This window comes from Pholis gunnellus (assembly GCF_910591455.1).
Source record: "Pholis gunnellus genome assembly, chromosome: 9".
Taxonomy (NCBI): Eukaryota; Metazoa; Chordata; class Actinopteri; order Perciformes; family Pholidae; genus Pholis; species Pholis gunnellus.
The window spans coordinates 21,278,234-21,297,870 of NC_136535.1; the positions used below are offsets into that span (position 1 = coordinate 21,278,234).

General features: G+C 42.0%; 1 protein-coding gene across 2 annotated transcripts in view; it reads right to left on the minus strand.

Moving 5' to 3' along the window:
- The window catches only part of kirrel3b (kirre like nephrin family adhesion molecule 3b), a gene marked incomplete at both ends in the record, with an annotated part of 148,500 nt that extends 135,812 nt beyond the window's left edge, over positions 1-12,688 (minus strand). For both annotated transcript variants that reach the window (XM_079166548.1, XM_079166547.1), the window contains one exon: positions 12,646-12,688. In XM_079166548.1, the coding sequence (XP_079022674.1) occupies positions 12,646-12,688 (43 nt within the window). The remainder of the gene's footprint in view (positions 1-12,645) is intronic.
- Positions 12,689-19,637: the final 6,949 nt, after the last annotated feature.

Here is a 19,637-nt window from a genome sequence, read left to right on the forward strand (position 1 = left end):
CTCCTTGTATGGAAAGCTGCCCTAGTTTTTTTAACAGGGCGAAAGAGGGAGACATTACAATTAAGGTGGCGACATCGACCCCCTGGTGGCCATGCTCAGGGACCAGATGTCCTGTCAGAGAGATGCCGGCCCTCACCTCCAGGGAGCTCTCGGTTGAAATCTAGTTCATGTCTCAGTGGGGGAACACTACTGCTCCTGTTCCATCATTAATTCAAGGATATCAGATTCTGGGAGTATGAGCCTCATTTTTTCTTCATTGTTGCCAATTGTTTCTGTTCTATTCACTGCCTGTTCCGCTCCCTCCATACAAGCATGACGGTCAGGATGTTTATTGCTCAACTCAATCGGAGCATCAGCTTCTTCAAAGCATGACAACCACATGTATACTGAGACATAAGAGAAATATAATGGCTCTTGGTAGAAAAAGGGAGCTTAATCAAATTAGAGACCGATTGCAATAGCATCAGTATGTCTCTGAGATTCATTCTGCATTACCTGTTGAGGCCCATTCATGCATGCAACACATTTTGGGTTTGTCATCTCATTAACGATGGAAGGAATTAGCATGAATTTCCGGAAAGTAAACAGTCTGCTTGGCTTGCTAAATTGCCTTTTTTTTTTGTTGTTCTCACCCTAGTCCAGGTTCAGATGTTTGACAGATGCCCGCCTATCAATGCTGTATGAAGTACATGTCATTTCCCTCACAGGAGGCATTAGAGGAAAATGCGATCACAAAGAGACCCTACAATCTTTACTATTTCATTTCCCAGCCCTGGATACTGCCTCGCTCTCTCTCATTTTGTCCTGGTCTTCTTTTGTACAAGACAGCTGCTGGTATTTGAGATGAAAGACACTTGTTTGGCAGCCTTCAAAGAGTCACAGGACTCTGAAAGTCACTTGTATTGCAGAGCGGTTCATTTTCCATTTTATATCCAATATGGAGGTGCTGATCAAAAGGATCAGAGCTGAGGGAGAAGCTAAAAGATGTCTGCTTTGGAGTAAACAACAACAATGCCAATCCCCAGACCCACAGAAGACTCTCTTTTAAGGATTGTCCTTCAGCTAATGCCAGCGAGAAGACATATCACTATTTTTGTATCAGAAGTGTCTTTGAGGTTGATGAATCTAAAGAGTCAGAACGCGTTGTTTTTTTTGCAATGTTAGAAATTAGTGTGGACAGATTGCATAGTTTCGTTACTAGTCAATTTAGGTCCAATGTATCAAATACTATATTAAATAAATGTAACTGATTCTATACATCTCAAAGCAGAAAAAAAAAAGTCAGCACTATGCAGTTACAGAGAGCTTGCCGATGAAGATCGACAGTTGACGACAAGCCATGAACTCTCCGCTCATTGTGGAGCGCTCCCATCTGGAGGGGACTGCAGGAGATCCAACATAAATGCATGAGATAGTTTCTCTATGTTTCAAATTAGGTTGTGTTGGAGTTTCTGCTGAATCTGAGCAAATTGCATTTTTTTAATGAAAGCCTTGTTAATAATTCACGCTCATAACCTGGGGAAAGTTTCGGGGCCGGAGGTGATGGACTGGAAGATTTTGGGGTGGGGGGGGTCGGTGACACTCCTGAACATCCTATAAATATCTTAGTCTAAACAGATTTGGTTCACACTACTTCATAACGTTTTTTAAAGGGAAACCCTGTTATTTATATGTATTATATATGAATATATTATATATTATATATTAATATACATACGTATATATACAAACAACAGGGTTTCCCTTGAAAACAACGTTATGAAGTAGTGTGAACCAAATCTGTTTAGACTAAGATAGGCAAACAATATGAAGTAATACAATTAGCATACAATGAAAGTGAGGAATAATCGCATTTGCGCTTCTTTCCACATGTGTGCAAATATTATACCGAGAGAACAAACACACTGGCATTGAGGATTACGGCTGCAAGACGCAGATATGTTTAATTTGTTACAAGAATGCTCTCCCTTTAGAGATTTTTCTTTCTTTCTTCTCCTCTAACTTTATTTGCCGAGCGCTAGATATATTTGTTTACCTTGGAAGGCATTGTGTTGTCATTACCATCATCCGTCTATTGTAAGATAACATTGCCTTTCTGCTCAGAGGAAATCCTCTAGTCATCCTGAAAAAAAATGAGAACAAGTTTTACCTAAATGCTTTTCTCCCCCCCCCAACGACACCATGAAATCCTTCGGATTCACTTTCTATTTTCCTCTTACTTCTCACTCTATTTTCTGTGCATCAGTAGTGACCATCTCCCTCCACATTCCCCCAGATAAAGAATGTTATAGACAAAGACAGTGCATGGTCAGACATAGATTTCATATATCACAAACCCAACCACCTCAGAGATCAGTGCTTTCAGGGAGACTACAAATCTTGGCAATAACACTGCTACCATTTCCCCAAAACGCCTCATGGGCATCAGTGATGAAATGGGACCTAAATTGCAGTGAACCTGCACTGAGCCTCTCTAAACTAGATACACCTGTGATGATGATACTGCAGGGTAACCAGGATGCCAGCGATTGACAGTCCATTTTATTGCAACTATCCCCTGGTCCTACTTCCTGCTCTTAAAAGAAGATGAGTTGATCATGGCAGATCTGCCTATCCACCATACCCATCTCGCCTGATGTTAGTTCTTTACAGGGCGCTGTCTACTCATCAGTCATTACACAGGCCTTTCTCTAGTAACATTATCGCTTTCGATAAGTCTTCAATAAACTGCGCATGGCTTTTAGGGCTCTCTCTCTTGCCACTCTAATCCAATCTCTGATGAGGAGTCCGTTCATCATCGTGCACCGCAGGCATTTTCTGCGTCGCTGTGCTCTTGGTTGCACAGGAAGTAATGGATGGTCCTGCCCTTGGTTCAGCCCAAGGCCTTCTGCTTCCTCAACTGTTGGACCTCAGGTTATCTCAAATGGGTCTGCGCTGTGGTATTTTGATTTGATTAAATCAGGTTTAAAAGGTTACAGACCGAGGGAGGCAAAAGGGTTGCCCTGCCCAGTATTGCGAGCCAGTCCTATGCCATTTAGCATTGGGCAGCGGCCAAAGGAAAGTGGAAAACTGAAATGACTTCTGCGCTCCTTTGTGATTTGCACTAATGTCCCCCAGGGATTGAGCAATGACCACTGTGAATTTCCCCCCAGGACGCCGGCCAGATTGAAACCCCTGCCAACAGATTTGAAAGGATAGCAAATCATTTAAATTCCGCAATGTGCATTAGCATTTTTTCAGTGCCTGGGCCAGCCTCCACAATATTAAATTGCACTTGATAAAATAAAATAAAAATCAGAGAGTGCGACAAGAGCTCTTCAACCTCCAAATCAGCAAAGTGAATATTGGAGTGGCCTCTAAAAATTAATTACAGCATACTTTAATTCACTTTGTTTATTTTATCAGGTTTCTGACATCAGTTTAAGGATCCCAGCGGAAAAAGAAAGAACTTAAGATAGAAGGCACTGAAAGGTGCAGTGTGGCAGGGACCCAGAGCAGTGAAATCTATCTAAGGATTGCCTTTAGCTGATCCTGCTTGTGGCACCACATTATTATTGTGTATTAAAATAGGCTGCACACTGAAGTGGGCAGAGTGAATCCCAGCAGTACCATATTAAAGAATCATCAGACTCACAGGCTTGCAATCAATACAGCTATTTTCCTATATGAGGATATATGAATGTTTGGGAATCAATACAAACCTTAATTTGTAGCATGTTCCTACCAATACTGTTCAGCCCTCACTGCTCACACACTTCAGGGTTTCTTATCTGTTATTGTGCTCTGGCGGATTGCTCTTTGGTAATGCGAGTGAGGTATAGAATGTGTGTGTATAGGTGTGTGTGTGTGTGTGTGTCTTTCAATACATGTCTCCTTGTGGGATGGCTGTGCCAGAAGAAGCTTTGCCTCGTAAACAACTGTTATGACACAGAGCCACAGGGCTCACGCTGAATTCATCTGGGTCCAATAGAAGGATTTTCTATCAACATGCAAACCAAGCACCCCGTGTCAAAGATTTCCTACGACTGGTGATAAATTCTCCTGCATTCCCACAACAAACACACAGATAGGAGCAGGGTTGGCGCAGTGCCAAGATTAGTGGTGTTGAAAGAGTGTTTTGTGGGGGAGGGGTTATATGCAGGGCAGTTTCTGGCTACCAATGCAAACATTGCGATCTTCACTAGTGAATGGCCCTTTCTTCCCAATTGCCCAATTGTCTTAGTGGGACAGGCAGGTGGCTCCAAGCCTCATTTGGCATCTGGTGAAAACAAAAAAAAGAGAACATGCACATCTACATAGTGTGTGGGAGAGTTGGGGGAGGGTGGCAGACATTTTCCAAAGCTTCACATTCCCCCTTTGCGTATTTCAAAAGTTTTGGCTTCAATCAAGAGCAAGTTTGTGCTGCTATTGTGTCTGATGTGCTTCCCTGAATAAAACATTGTTTGGTTTCAGTGCCAGATCAAATAGCCTTTCAAAAAGCCATGCCTCTCACGATTGGTGTCTGGGTACCATAGAGGGAAATATTTTCTTATCCGTTTATAAAATAAAAGATATCGAGCCCTTCCATTTAGCACTGCTGAGCACAATTTGGATGCATCTACTGAAATGGAAGCAAGTAGGGCGGCAGTGCCAGAGGCACATCAGTACATTTGACCGCCCCACACCATGGTGTTTTACAACTGGTACAACCAAGAGTGGACTTTATTATATTGGAGTCCAGACACATGCAACAGCCCTAAGGTTTACTAACAAAACGAGGTACCGTACATGCTATCTTATTGCCATTGTCGTTTTCAAAACATGCGCTGCAGTTGTAATGGCAGACAGAGACACATCCGCATTCATTCACAGGTGAGAAGCTTCTCCCTCCCCTGATTCTGCTTGTACAAGTTAAAAGGCTGATTTGCATTTATATTGCCATTCAAGGCTTGCAGCTGTAATTATCGTGGCACAGTAGCAAATGTGCAGACGCCACACGCGCTCACATGCGTACACACGCACACCAAATGCATGAGAAGCGTGCGGCGTGAGCCATTGTTATGAACCTTTCGCATGAGAACGCCGGGACAGTGAGGAGCAGAGGAAGTGATGGGGAGAAAACGGGGCAGAGGAGAGACGGGTGACTTCATCCAGGTGTAATATTGAGCTGTCCCAGAAACTTCCCGCCAAACACTAGGAAGTCGTTATCAGATCAGCAACCCAATTCCTCAAGTGCCTCCTGTGCTGAAGCACCACATGCATCTTCTGCGCCCCTTCCTAACAGCCCTTCACAATCATGTCGATGCATTGGCTGGCTGGTTTACTCACAAATGTTTCGAGTAATAGCGGGGACACGCAACATGACACAGGTCACAGCACCGCGTGGCGGTCAGTGCTTGCATGTGATTTACTGCTCAGATAGCACTCTCACAGAGATCAGGACAAGTCAAATTAAACATGAATGTTTTTTTACATACTAATTAGTCGGCCAGGCAGGTTTCTGTAAACAAGCGGTTACAAAAACTCTCTGCGTATACATGTACATTATTGACCATGCATCAGCCTCTTAGGAGTATGTAACAACATACATAAGTGACCGTATTTCAAAATGAGGTCAGGTATGTGCTCAGCATACTGCTCAGCTAGAGCGACAACACTAATCATGCACAAGTTGTAAACCTTGACCTTCAGACTTAAAGCTGCACTGACCCAGGTGTCAAGATTACGAATGCGGCGTATTTTCAATCAATTCTGTGTGACTAACACTCATTGACTATTGTAATTGTTAGTGAAACCGTATTTCTCCAAAAATAAAATGTATTTCACCGTATTATCTTCATATGTAAGTGGATATATGTACATTTCCGTTACATACAAACTTTGGCAGATATGACAGAGCATGTCACAGCACCCTGTTGTTGTTGCTGTCCTGTGAAACTTCCATTGACCAACTTGTTTTATGTGTGGCAATGAATGTATATAACCCTAACCTGCCCAGTTGGCATTACTGTAACAAGCTAAAATATTTATTTTTTCACAAACATCACAACTCTTAGCTTTATTCTAGATTGTAGTCTAAAGGTAAATATAGTTTAAAATAATTGACTGTATCAGTGTGAATACAAAAATAATGAAAGGATAACATCCAAAATGGCAACATATATATATATATATTTTTACAACACTTTGTTTTTTCTACATTCTGTTTGCTTGTAAAATGTGCGAGCAAAACGGGGAAAAAAACCCATCACCTGCATAACCTTGTTTTCTTGTTTGCTCACCTGTTTCCATGACAGATGTTGACTCAAACACAATGGTGTCAACCGTGCACGGTAACAAGGGTGCACTTTATTTCTAGAAATGCATCTAACAATAGCAGAACTCTGTGTTTATGGATATTTTTCTGTTTCGAATATAAGGAGTAAGTGCCTTTTTCTCAACTCAATGCCTCTGTACAGTGTAACTCCTGAAACAGGCAAAACTATGCAGCCAGAGGACCTGCTGGAGTCTGAGCTGAGGGAGTTTATGGTGAAGCTGCATGTTTTTGTCTGGTTTTGCGGGAATCGAACCGGGTGGCACCGGTGACCAGCATAAATATATAAAAAATACTATATAGAAAAAATACTATATAGAAACAGCCAATCTTCTCGCTGATGGTCTCGTTTACTCATGTAGGTCATATAGAGGCATCAGTAATACAGTTCACTGAACTTGATTCATGACTTCATTACATTACTAGAACTTTAATCTGAAGCAAAGATCACACTAGCAACTTACAGGGAGAAAGAAAAACATAATTGGAATAACACAACATCAGCAAGATCTTATAAATTGAAAGAGGTATACATTTGAATAGCTGTTTCAATAAAGATTTCATCATAGGTTACAATAAAGTTACCTGTTAATGAAGAATGAACCACAGTGTTGGTGATCTACAGTGTTGACATCGTCTTCTTTTAACAGCTAGACCGCTAAAGTCCTATTATAACAATAACACTCACTTAGCCGATCTGTCAGACAATCCTCACTTAATTGACATAGGTATTATATAGTTTAGCTACTCACCGTAATTTGTTGTTGTCCTTTTATGTTTTAGTTATCGCAATGCCGTTTTCAAACCCCCAGTGCATTTAAATTGGCCCATAGCGCATATATTTGTTTCCGAAGCATTGGGAATATGTTCATTGTTTTTGATGGCTATGTTTTGTATTTGCAAAACAAAATGCATCGCATTAATGGTGTTTTGTATTTCAAAACCACACTGTGTTTGTTTGTGAATCCTAGAGCATTTGTAAAATATATTTTGTTTGTTTGTTAAGTTTTGGAAGGAAAGTAGCTCCATATAATCTCTATTTGAAAAAAAAAAAAAAGAAATCCATGCAACCCTGTGGAGAGAACTTTCATTCAGTTAAAAGGATGAAAAATGATACGTGAAGGCTGAAAGTGAGACAAAATGAAAACTTCCTCATTGTGAATGTCTTGAAGAAAAGTCATATTAATGCCTCAGGTTTGCGAAGCAGGTTTTTGACAAGAAAGGAACAAACTTTGTATTGTTACACGGTTTGAACCCACCTTGTTGAGCAGCAGTGTTCAACAGATCCCAGTAGCGAGTTAAAAATTCTATCTATCAAATCCTCGGCTAGGTAGGAATGGGATTAGCAGAAAATAGACACAGTCAAGCTAAAAACACCAACATTTTTTTTTTCTTTAAGCCCCGCTGTGCCGATGCTTTGTCCTCTCCAAGGAAAAATAACACAGTATGATCCACCACTACTCTACTCACCCCAACAACTTAACACACACAGCCCTGTGGAGCCGACTTTAGACGCTTTACTTGTTGTTTCATGTGCATTAAACTGCAATTTAGAAGCCATTAATCCATCCCATAATCTGTAACCAAATAAAATCCTGACTAGGTTTAGAAAGGGCTTCCGCACAATTCCCTACATTTAACGGCCCTGTTACGCGCTTCCGAAAAATCATCGCGGTCCAACTATGTCTCTTCCTGTCATCCAAGGATAAAGTCTCAGGTGGATGCAGATACGTAAATAAAGAATGAAGAAGTGCAGCTGCTAACCCTGTCTTTGCAGGTGACCCAGTGATCACAACAGCATCTGGTTGAATTACTTAACACTGCCGTCCAACGGACATGTAATCCGGGATAATGCCCTTTTGCTGAGTGCTCCAATCTGGATAAATTCATCCCTGAGGAATGAGATCCAGCAGCAGGGTCTCAGGGAAAAGAGGAGATGAGGCGCTTGGGGGTTGATTGGTTGGTACTAAAGAAAACTGTTGGGGCTGGTAAGAGAGTCTTCTAGATGGATAATGAAGCCCAACTGTAAACAGCTTGATTTTGTTGACTGGCTGCAAGAGAGGAAGCAGATCATTGCCTGGTTTTCCAAGAACACTCCAAACTAATCTTATTCCCTTCCCTGGCTGACCTGAATCCTGACAGACTCGAAATGAGGCTTTCATCCAGTACTGCAGTCACCGGATATACTACACTTACTCAAATTCTGCATTTTTAACTTGGCACTGCCTGCAACTGAAAGATTTGGAAGGTTGCGCTCCTACATGAACACATGCCCATCTCTTAGTTTTTTGATATATGTATCTAGTGTTCGATAAAGTCTTAGCCAAAACAAATTTTTCTTGGAAACAGCATATCTCGTTGTTGCGACAACTACTGCCAAACATTGGGGACTTACAAGTTCCAGCTGTCCAGCAGCAGCCTCTTAGATTATTTATTCATATGTTTACTTATTACCATAAATATCCAACAGGGCACTCGGCTCAGAGGGATTACAGGGGGCTTAATCTATCGTGGCACAGAAATGAGCAGGGGTCACAGCGGCTGAGGTGACTTAAAGCGGGCTAGCCTTGATGGGACATGGAGCACAAACAAGAAAACAAACTGCATGCCACTGGGACCCATCAGAAACTGATGGCATCATCTGTCACTCACGGTGTTTGTATGGCATAATCCAGACAGGATTAGCATTATTTATACCAACTGCCATGTATGGTGAGGGCAACAGGAAAGGACACTTCCGTGTTTCTTACCAGGCTTGTACCCAGACTCCTGTCTGAATACAGACACATTTAGTCTGTTCTGTGGTTTTAAGTCATTTTACTTGAGCTGTAAATATGATTTATGGTTTATGCCATTGGTTTTAGCATTCTGATAGGATGGGGATAAATCAATTGAATACCTCTGAGTCATCATAGTCATAATCTGTCCATAAGACTGCAGTGTGCCCTGCTTACAAATAACTGTTCATAATAATGAGGCAGAAAATTGGTATTTATGTTTGAGTAGTGTTGTGCAACGTAATGGGCTGTATCTCTTTTTTCTTTCCCTTTGGAGAAGTGAGAATGATTTCTCCGTCTATAAAAAAAATTCACACATCAAGACATGACATTGGAAAGACATTTAATTATACTTTGGTTGAGAAATATGTATCAAAGCCTGGCGCCCATGAAAAGCGGATTTAGAGTCGTCAGTCAGCAGTTAATAGACAGCAATAAATGAAATTGGGGCTGTTGGGGGTGCTAAGACATGCTTTCCAGGACTAAGAAACAGCTTAGTCTGGCTGGGTGGTGAAATCGGGGTTTCTGACACGAAGGGCTGGGATTCAATGAAGGCGATTGGGCGAGATTTTTAGGAAGATTGTGATTTCATTCCTGTGCCGCAGCACTGCCCCTAGTGGGCAAACCTTGACTCGAGGATAGTCAATATTTAATTTCCCTGAGACAGTGGACCAAAAACCAAGTGGCTGAGACAGTTTCCATATAAATTTCACAAGGTGTCATTCAGAGAAAGAAGAACAAAGAAAAGAGAGACGCAGAGGAAAAGAGGCAGAGGGGGGAGAAGAACTGAGCCCATACACTTAACAATGACAATGTGTGATTTTTCTCAAGCACATTTTCTTCAGAGCCTGGCACATCCAGGACAAGACTATTCTTAAACTGCCCCTCCTCCACAGGGACATCATGCTCTCACATAAATTACCCTTCCCCCCCCCCCCCCCCCCCCCGACAGAGGCTAGGGTTCTCAGTCACAGTGCATCGCACAGCAAAAGAATTAAAAAAAAAAAAAAAATTGATTGGATCGAAGGAAAAATGGGTAAGAGGTGGCGCGAGGAGATGGACGAGGTCCCGGATGAGTTTGGCCTGAGGTGAATGTGTTCCAGGAGACTGTCTCCCAGATCCTCCTGACTGCTGCTGTGTCATCTGTCACTGGCAGGAGAGGGGACAGCGAAAGAAAAGGTGCCCTCGATGAGGTAACAGCACAGTCCAGGAGCGTCTCGCAGCAACTTTCCTCCTGTTCAGTCCCATTCTCTTTTGTTGCTCCAGACCAAAGTTGAGGGAGGAAAAGTGCCCAGTGCCTCTGCATATGGGCCGACTCTCCTCTCGTGCTCATTCTCTCATTTCTCCCCGTCTTTTGCGCGCTCTCGCAGGATAACTGCGTCTAAGTATATGACTGCTACGGCCGCAACTCCCCTCTGTCCCCCTGTTCATAAAAATGAAATTGTTTTCTGCAGCTTTCTGCTGACTCCGACTCGGCACATAAACAGACCCGTAATTTGTTCAACGACAGTAAGCTACAGGGAAGCACCTTTTTTACTCCTCGGAGGCACGCATAGAGAAGCTAGGTTGTTATCCCCCGTTTACCTGGCGGGGAAAGAAGTGTTTTATTTTATGGTAATAACCAACTGTGCTGAAATACACAGCAATCCCTTCTCATTCCAGTTGCAGCAGTCGCCTCATTCCAGCTGCTGCTACCGCAGATATGGTGTTTGTTTCTCCTATAACCTGGGCTAAGCCTGTGATGACACGTGAATGAAAATGAGATCGTCACAGAATAAAAGTCAGAAATAATGTGTGCATGGCAATGAATCAAACCCACTCTGCAGTTGTGATGTATAATATAACTAGGACGTGATACAAGGAATAAACTTGCAAGAAATGGAAAAAGCAGGGCAATGCAGCCAAAGTAAATTGTGGATTAAAAACTCAACAGATGCTGAACAGAGTGTAGGAGAAGAGACTAATGACTGATCATGTATATCTGCATCACAGTACGCACAGATGGTACAGAAATACTTGACAATGAAATAAGAGGGAGAGAATACAGCAAAGCAGCAACATCAGTAACGCTTCCAGCCTCAGCACCGTGTCTGACGTACTATAACTGCCCCGTAACGAAGGCCACGACCTAGAGAGAAAGCGTCCATTGCGCCTTGACTCTGTCCAATCTCTGGGTGGACAGCTTGTGCAACTGTCCCAGGTCACGCACAGTCATAAAGAAAACAGATAACACAGCTGACACCATCTCTGGAAGAGATCTACACCCGTTAAAGCACGGGAGAGGCAAAGAGAGAATTAGAAGCGGCATCACTCCAGTCTTTTTTTTCAAATTAGTCTGTGCTGATATAATCAATTTATTCTCTTTTCTTCATGAAAAATGAGCCAGCAGAAAAGTAAAATCACAGCAAATTGTTCTATTTGATGAGTGGTGTTTTATTTTATATATTTCAGTGTGATAGGCTGTAAATCAACATGTGAAACGGTTCAATGCCGTAGAAAATGTTCTTGTGTCTTTTGTTGTTGTGTTAGCGACTTTGAGCTTTAAATTTTCGACACGTGTCAACAAACTGAGACCTCATATTCGGACATTTTGCCTTTTCTGTGAAAAAGGTTACGACTCCCTCTGGGACACAGCTAAACACGCACACACATATACACGCCGACACACAAATTCATTCATGCAGTGCCCTCCTTAGAATGTAGTCCGACGCGACGGGGTCACACTTTCAAAAAGGGGTGGCCGCTGTGTCATTGACCCCCGACCCTGCGGAGCGTAAAGCAAGGGCGCTCGCTGTGGGCCCGGCATGGCGCTCTGAGCTGACAAATACCCACACTGTCGGATTCAGCCCTGTGTGCGTCCGTTTCATCCAAATCCCACAGACACCACAGAGGTAGAGTTCTGCTGTACTTTACTCCACCTCTATTGTCTTCCAAAGACAACCACCTGGTGGCAAGCTGGGGAAACAATTAATCCATCCTCATTCTGTCCACAAACAGACTGTCTAGGAATAAAAATAACGACAGTGGATACTGTCCAAAGGGCTGGAGCTGCCAAGCTTTACTCATGAGTCTGCCTTCCAAAAGCGCTTTGCCGTGAACTTTTTTCTCTCTCTTTCCTTTTGCCCAGACCCCCTGTAGATCGACTCAACGGGGAAGGGCTGTCAATTTCAAAACAATGTGACTCAGGACTGAACGCTTGACTGAGCTGATCTAGGGTTAAAGGGCTTCGTTTGTGTGTGTGTCAATGTGTGGGACAGCAATATAAAGCCTGCATAGGAAGTATTTAACTTGTCTGGTCTGAAGCCTACGATGAACTACTGATGGGAAAGAGTGCAGCGGACAACTATTCACAGCCCCAGGACCGCCAAAACTACTTTATTTCCTCCTTTTTCTCGTTAGGCATCAGACCTAACGGTGCACATAGGAGCGCTACAGTATAAGCGTGTAAACACAACGATGGTGGGATAAACATCACAGCAAGATGAATTCGGAGACACCGTTACCAGCCAGCAAGTCACACAGCAGTCACAAGCACGCGAGATGTGATGAATAAGCAACTTAATTTGGAAAACTTACCATGTCCGGAGATCCACAGGAGCAGAAGGACCCAAGGGATCATGACTGTGGAGTGGTGAGGGCAAAACCTACGAAAAACAGTGGGCGAGTGTGAAATTGAAGTTGGAAGGCACAAACACATGCACGAGATGAGACAGTGCTCCTCTGTGCTGCTTGGGGGGGACGGATGCTACGGTCCCTCAGTGGTGTCTCCTTTTACCAGTGGAAGGCTGGTAGTCTGTCTTCACTTCAGTCCGTCTCTTCTTCTGCTGATTCCTCCTCTTCTCTGTCTCTCTATGAGTCTCCTTCCCGTCTGTGTTACTCTTCAGAGTTGTCGGCGGTCAGAGCTGCCTCACACGCTCTCTTGTTGATGTGAGCCCGTAGACTTTCTGTGTCTCCGCTGCTGACTCTGAGCGCACACACACTCACTCACTCTTTCTCTCTCGCTCACACGGTTTCTCGCTTGCCCATCCATTCTCAGTCTCTTCAGCCCTCACTTGGCCCCCCCCGCCCCCTTCCCCTTTACTTATTTCTCATGCTCTCTCTCTCTCTCTTTCTCTCTCTCTCTCTCTCTCTCTCGCTCCACCACTCACATCACATAGCAGACACAGTCAAGGGATGGAGCTCCACAACTAGACTCCTCCCTCCCTCCCTCCGTCTCTCGCTCTCTCGCTCTCTTTCTCTCTTCCTCTCAGCCTGGCTGTCTGGGTGGCTGCGGCTGAGTGAGAGGCTGAGAGACTCAGGTCCTCACTCTGGGAACGAGAGCTGCCGTGGGGGAAACAGAGAGGGCGCAATTAGAATGAGAATAGGAGCGACTTGGCCTCTATAGCTACAAATAACAGAGGCATCCAGAAAACAAAAAGTGTAGTGTTACCCCCTCCTCCCTGTTCTGACCCCCTGCCTTTTTTGGATTCTATGGACAACACTGAATTGAACTGTGAGCTGCCATCCCTGAGAATGGATAAGACCCTATTAGCATTCAAAACCAAAGCTGTAGTATGAAATAGTATCCTTCTACTTTTTTTTTTTTTTTTTAATAGGGGTGAATTAGAGTCACTCACGATGCAAAACATCATAAAATGTTAAAGTGCATCGCATGCTTACTGACAAGTTCTCCTTGTTATGCTTGTTAATTATTTAAAAAGAGGCATATGTTCCAGGCCAGTCCACGAATAAAAGAGCGCCCTACATGTCTTGTACTATAAAACGCCATGCTCTACTGTATACCAAGGACACTAAAGGGTTTCAAGGAAAGAAAGTTACCATTACATTTCTATCTTTATGCACACAAGTTAATGACTTACTAATATTCATTTGAATATGTATTAATATGAATTTTTACCTCAAATTAAAGAGTTGTGTTAAATTTGTTCCCTAAAATAAGTAAAGATAATTATGTTATCTCCAGATGATAGTATTGAAGCAATAGCAAACTAAGTCTCCAGTTGTCATGGCTTCTTTTCATATTTGGGTAGTTTTTATATCTTCGTTTTAAAGATTTTTGGAAAATAATCTCCATTGTTTTATCCATGCTAGCTGTATGGCTCTAGTTATTGTCATGTCGGACTATCATCTGAACCACCACTTTGGTCCAAATTAAAATATCTCAACAATGGATGGATTGCGATGACATTTCTTTTTGTTTTTAAGAAATACATGTGCCCCAGAAGATTAATCCTACTGACTTTAGTGAATCCCTAACCCATTCTCCAGCACCACCATGAGGTCCAAATCCTTGTTTTACTTTCTTTTTTTTTTTAATTGCCATGAAATTTAGCTCATACATTTGTGCTCCCCTCAGGATGAATTGTAATAGCTTTGTCTATGCTGCCTTACTACTGCTGAAAGGACGAGTCCACGAGAGAGCGTTGGGGAGAGGAGCGCAGCGCTGTCAGCGCTAACGATGTCCCACTACCTCATGTCTCACTCACATGTAAGAAAACACCTACCGTTGAACAGCTGTTGTTAGTACTCACAACTGTCAAGCTAGCATGTCAGTATAGGACGATTGTGTCTGTTGTTGAAGACTCCGGTCATGTGCAATGATTTGCACTGTTAGAGAGTAGGCAGGCTGGTCTCAACCAGCAGTCGTAGCTACGTAAAATAATGTGCCGTGATTGGTACCCCACAAAAGCATTTTGTATGTTACCTCATGTTCCCCATGTGAAACGAGAAGTCAACATTGATGTATTTGTCACATAACTTGCATACTTCAGAAACAGCACTTCCGTAGTTATTTTAACCCAAACGACAATCATTTCTTACTTTTTGCTTGGTGCTACTCACCAAGGCATTGCATTGTGAGCGTGTTAGCATGCTGATGTTAGCATTTAGCTTAAAGCACCATGTGTTATGCCAACAGCCTCACAGACCTGCTAGTGTGGTTATTATAACCATTGCTGCTATTATTATTAATATTGATGTAATTTTTTTTTTTTTGTCATTTCTTCTTTTAAAACAGATTAGGTAAATCTTAGGTCATAACTTTCTTTTTTTATATTCTGGAACAGATAAAGCCACAGGGGAAATATCTTGAAGAGCAAACAGCACAGTTCAACCTTGACTTTCTCCTCCTTCTAGACATCGGACCTAGAATCTAGAAACAAAAGAACATAAACCTATTTCTTATAAAAAATGATTGACATGCACATCGGGACTAGAGGGACATACCCTCAATTAATATAAGATGTACAGTAAAGCCCAGCTCTGATAAAGACATAGTGAGCACTGCATGGGGGCCAAGTCTGTGTCATATCAATTTAATCCATCCCTTTGACTTCCTAATCTAATCAAAGGGCCAGAGGATGGCAGGTGGTCTTTTCATCAGTGCAACTAACAGCTACACACAAAAACAACCCCACTGCGGCCGAACCAGAGGATAATAGATTTGCATTCTGTCTAAGAACATGATGAGTAGGGGCAACGAATAACAATGCAGCTTATGTGCTTGAAGGTTGAGTAATGAGGGTAAACGAGGTAAACAAATGTTTATGTCCACAACCCGCAATCCTCTACTTGGTACAATAAACCCTCAGCCTGGATTACATATTTTTACTTTAATATCTGAAACATTTGGACACATTCAAGGAGGATGAGCTGAACTGAAGTCATCTTGTTTGTCTAGTCATCAGTATTAAATGATATCAGAATCCTACAATAAACTGGTTAAATCTAATCCGACTCATTTCAATGTGTTGAGAGAGTTTACTCCAAAAGTTCACTTTTTGTTAGCTGAAGCCTGATTCTCATGTTGCCAACAGATAACTGCAACACCGGCATTTACAGCAAGAAGTGTAAACACAAGATTACTAGTAAAAAAAAACTGAACACAGGAAAGAAAAAAAGACAAAAAAAGATATGACATCAATGACATGCTTTGTATTACACAGGCAGAGGGGAAACAGTAGATGTGAAGTCTAGAAAAGGGCTCATACACTGATAAACCCACAGTGCACCCACAGGGGGCATAATCTTAAATGACTCGGCAGACAGGGAACTCCTCTTCACAGAGTTTAAGAGCCTCTTCATACCAGCTATGACTATAATCCACAGTTAAACAGGAGAAAGTCAAAGTGAGTTTAAACAATAGGAAGATATAACATTAATTATGTTTTTATTATTACTCTTAACTGCAGATGTCCAAAGTCGGTCTGACTTGAACTTATAATTGAACAAAGTTTGTGTGCCTCATGTGAACACATAAGAAAATCTACTAGGAAGATCTCCCCCCATATTGATAATGTCAGTATTTCAAACTTGTACGGCGCTTTTCTAGTCTTCCGACCAATCAAAGCGCTTTAACACGACATGTCATTCACCCATTCGCTCCCATTCACACACTGAGGACAGGGGCTACCATGCAAGGTGCCACCTGCCCATCAGGACTCTATCTAACCATTCATTCCCATTCATACACCGCAGGCACAGCCTACGGGAGAAATTTGGGATTAAGTGAATTGCCCAAGGACACATCGACATGGACTAACGGAGCCGTGGACCGAACCACCGTACCTCTGATTGAAGGATGACCCTGCTCTACCACTGAGCAACAGTCACCCCAGAACCGTTTTGAAATGAGTATTGCTTAACTTGGATCTCCCATCAACTGGAATTCAATCACCACGTCTGTTAACTTACTAAAGTGCATTTATATTTTGTCCTTCCAGTAGCTTGTTCTTGGGGTCCAGTCAGTATTCCTTGTATGTTAAATATAGTGGTGAGGGTTAAGGTTTCATGACCTCTTTGTTGACCTGTAAACCGAGAGAGCAACTGAAAAGCAAAACGTTGAATATGTAACAAACAATTGTGTGAGGCTGACTCACTGCTGCTTGCTTTGCACAGATACAGTCCAATGCAGATACCCATCTTGTATATCTTTGCTTTTTACAGGGTTTAACATGGCTCAAAGCCACAGTTCTATTAACATGATGTTGACACCTCCAAGCCAGATTGGATCATATAATAAAACAAAGAAATACACCTCTATTTAAATGTTAATACTAACTGGATGCCAGAATGTTGGAACAACAACAATGTTTTTCACATTAGTCAACACACCCCAGGATAATGCAGGGCAGAAAGCAGTTTCTCTACCGGTGAGAAATGGCAATACATCGTATTTATTCAGTTCTTTCTGAAGCCTGTGTGTCAAAGCTCAAGGGGAACATTTTGCAGCGCACAGCAAAACAGGGGCTCCTAACTAATTGAATTAATTAGGTTGGGTTACAAAGTGACCTTTGAAACTTGTGAGGCTTAAAAATGACCAATAACATATCGAGAATCAATCACAAACCAAGAGTTCAGGAGGGAAAATGCCATTCAAAGGACGAGCAAAGCAATTCTTCGTGGCACTGAATGTTAAATTGTTTATGGAAAAAATAATGCTTGGCATGGAGAAAACTGAACGAAGTATAATAATCATTATATCATACCAATATGGTTGCCATGGGGAAGAAAAGATAGTTTTGAAGTGTCAAAGCTGTACTGCGTGCCTTTTTTTTATCACATGCCATCCGTGAAATATTTTGCCTCCTCTCCATTCCCTCACCAGATGAAAAGCAAAGTCTCATCCTCATACTCAAAAAGTGACACATTAATATGATGGACAGGCACTCTGTTTTTGAGCTAAATAGAAAGTGACATATCTGTTTATTTCTCTTGGGCCTGCATATCCGCTGTTGAGACAGAGAAATGTCTGAAACACTGCCGTCCGTGGACGTGTGTGTTTGTCCCAGTGTGCATGTGTTTTACGTGTGTGTTACCGTCAATTTGTATTTTGGAATTAGCAAATCAGCCAGTTGTCTTTCAAGGAAGGACATCCACTCAATCTTTGTCAGTCAGATAATTCCCCAGAGATGCTTCGTCTCTAGCCCTGATGCCTCAGATTCTCATTCTAATCAATTCTGCGAAGTGGCAGAGCAGAGGATCTGAATGAATGGAATTAAACAGTATGGCAAGGTGTTGGAAGGAGGTTGGAGAAATGACGACATTTCATTTTCATCCAAAGCACATTTTAAGACAATAACCCGAGAAAAAAGGAGCTGGTGGCATTTTATTTAGCAAAGAATGTGAATGTATTTCTTGTTATTTTGAATGAACAATTACTCGATTGTATTGATAAACATTTATATTTCCAAATGAGCCCTTCGTCCTTCATCAGATCTGACCTTGCCTTTGGGCTTAGTAATGACAATGCTGCCAATGCTCGCACTGATAGTAAAATAAACATAGAAATAAAGTACAATACATTAAGATATAATTACGCTTTGAGTAAAATTCAAGTTGCACAGCAAGGCATCAGAGGGAATCTTCAGGGCTCTAAAATAAGAGTGAGGACACAACTGTGGACTTCACTATTATATATACTAGCTATTCATCAAATGAATGTGGCTGCTGAATACAAATGTACGTATGTATATTTCAGATATATAAGTCAGCCGCCTAATTCCGAAATACAACCACGCACCAAGACATTTTTGTCTTTTCTTTCTATTCTATTCTGCTTGTTGCAGGTTTTGCTGGTTGGTTATTACAGAATGTAACACCATTGTGGGCATGATCAAACTCAAAACAATGTCCAACTAATGCTATGTTGATGCCATCCCGCCAGACACAACCAACAATACAACATTGTACACTACATGTTGGCTTTTGATGACAAACTGGGAGCTATAGTAGGCTAAGAATCCCACTATGTTACAGCTGGCAATCCTGTTCAAATCAAAGTCAATACAGCATTTCTTTGCAAACATGTCATCGTCTTCATGTAAACTTAGCAATCTTTTTCCAATTTTTTTTTTTTTCTTTGCAAATAAACAGCCTACTTAAGTGTGGCGCTTTGCTATGACTAAGTCAAGTTCACACTGCTGCAGGGTGGCCTGGTCATTTGACTCCACATTTGAATTTCATCTTCACTGCACCGTGGAATTGAGGTTTTTACATGATATGCAAACTAGTGGCAAAGATTTGTTTGCTGTGCTCTTTTGGAGATAGGTAAAGAGCATTGTTCAGCAGTATGCACCTCAAGGAAACTTGGCAGGGGTCAGAGGGCTTTGCATAAGTCAAGCTGGATGCCTTTCTTGAAAGGGAAATGTGTACATGTTGTTTTACCTCTGACACACGGACCATCGACGTCTTCATTGCATGCATTACCCCTGATGCTTCTCTTTTCTGACCTGGTGCGTGGTAAATAAAAGCAGTGTGTTGAACTATGGATTTGCCCTCAGGCTTGAAGAGGACACTCCGTATGTCAATGGTAGAGAAGTGAATACATCAGCTAAAGGGAAAATGTCGGCCAAGGAACAAATTTATGTATGTTATTCCAATCAAATTTTCAGACCAGTGTGTCTATATCTTGGGGAATTCCATGACAATCAGGGATAATGGATTTGAATAAAAGAAAATGCATGTAATATCAACAATTCTCACATTATCTTACACCTTTTTTTAATTGTGTGTTTTTTTAACTGTTAAACAGGGCAATGCTTGTTTTCTCACACAAAATAAGTGTTTTC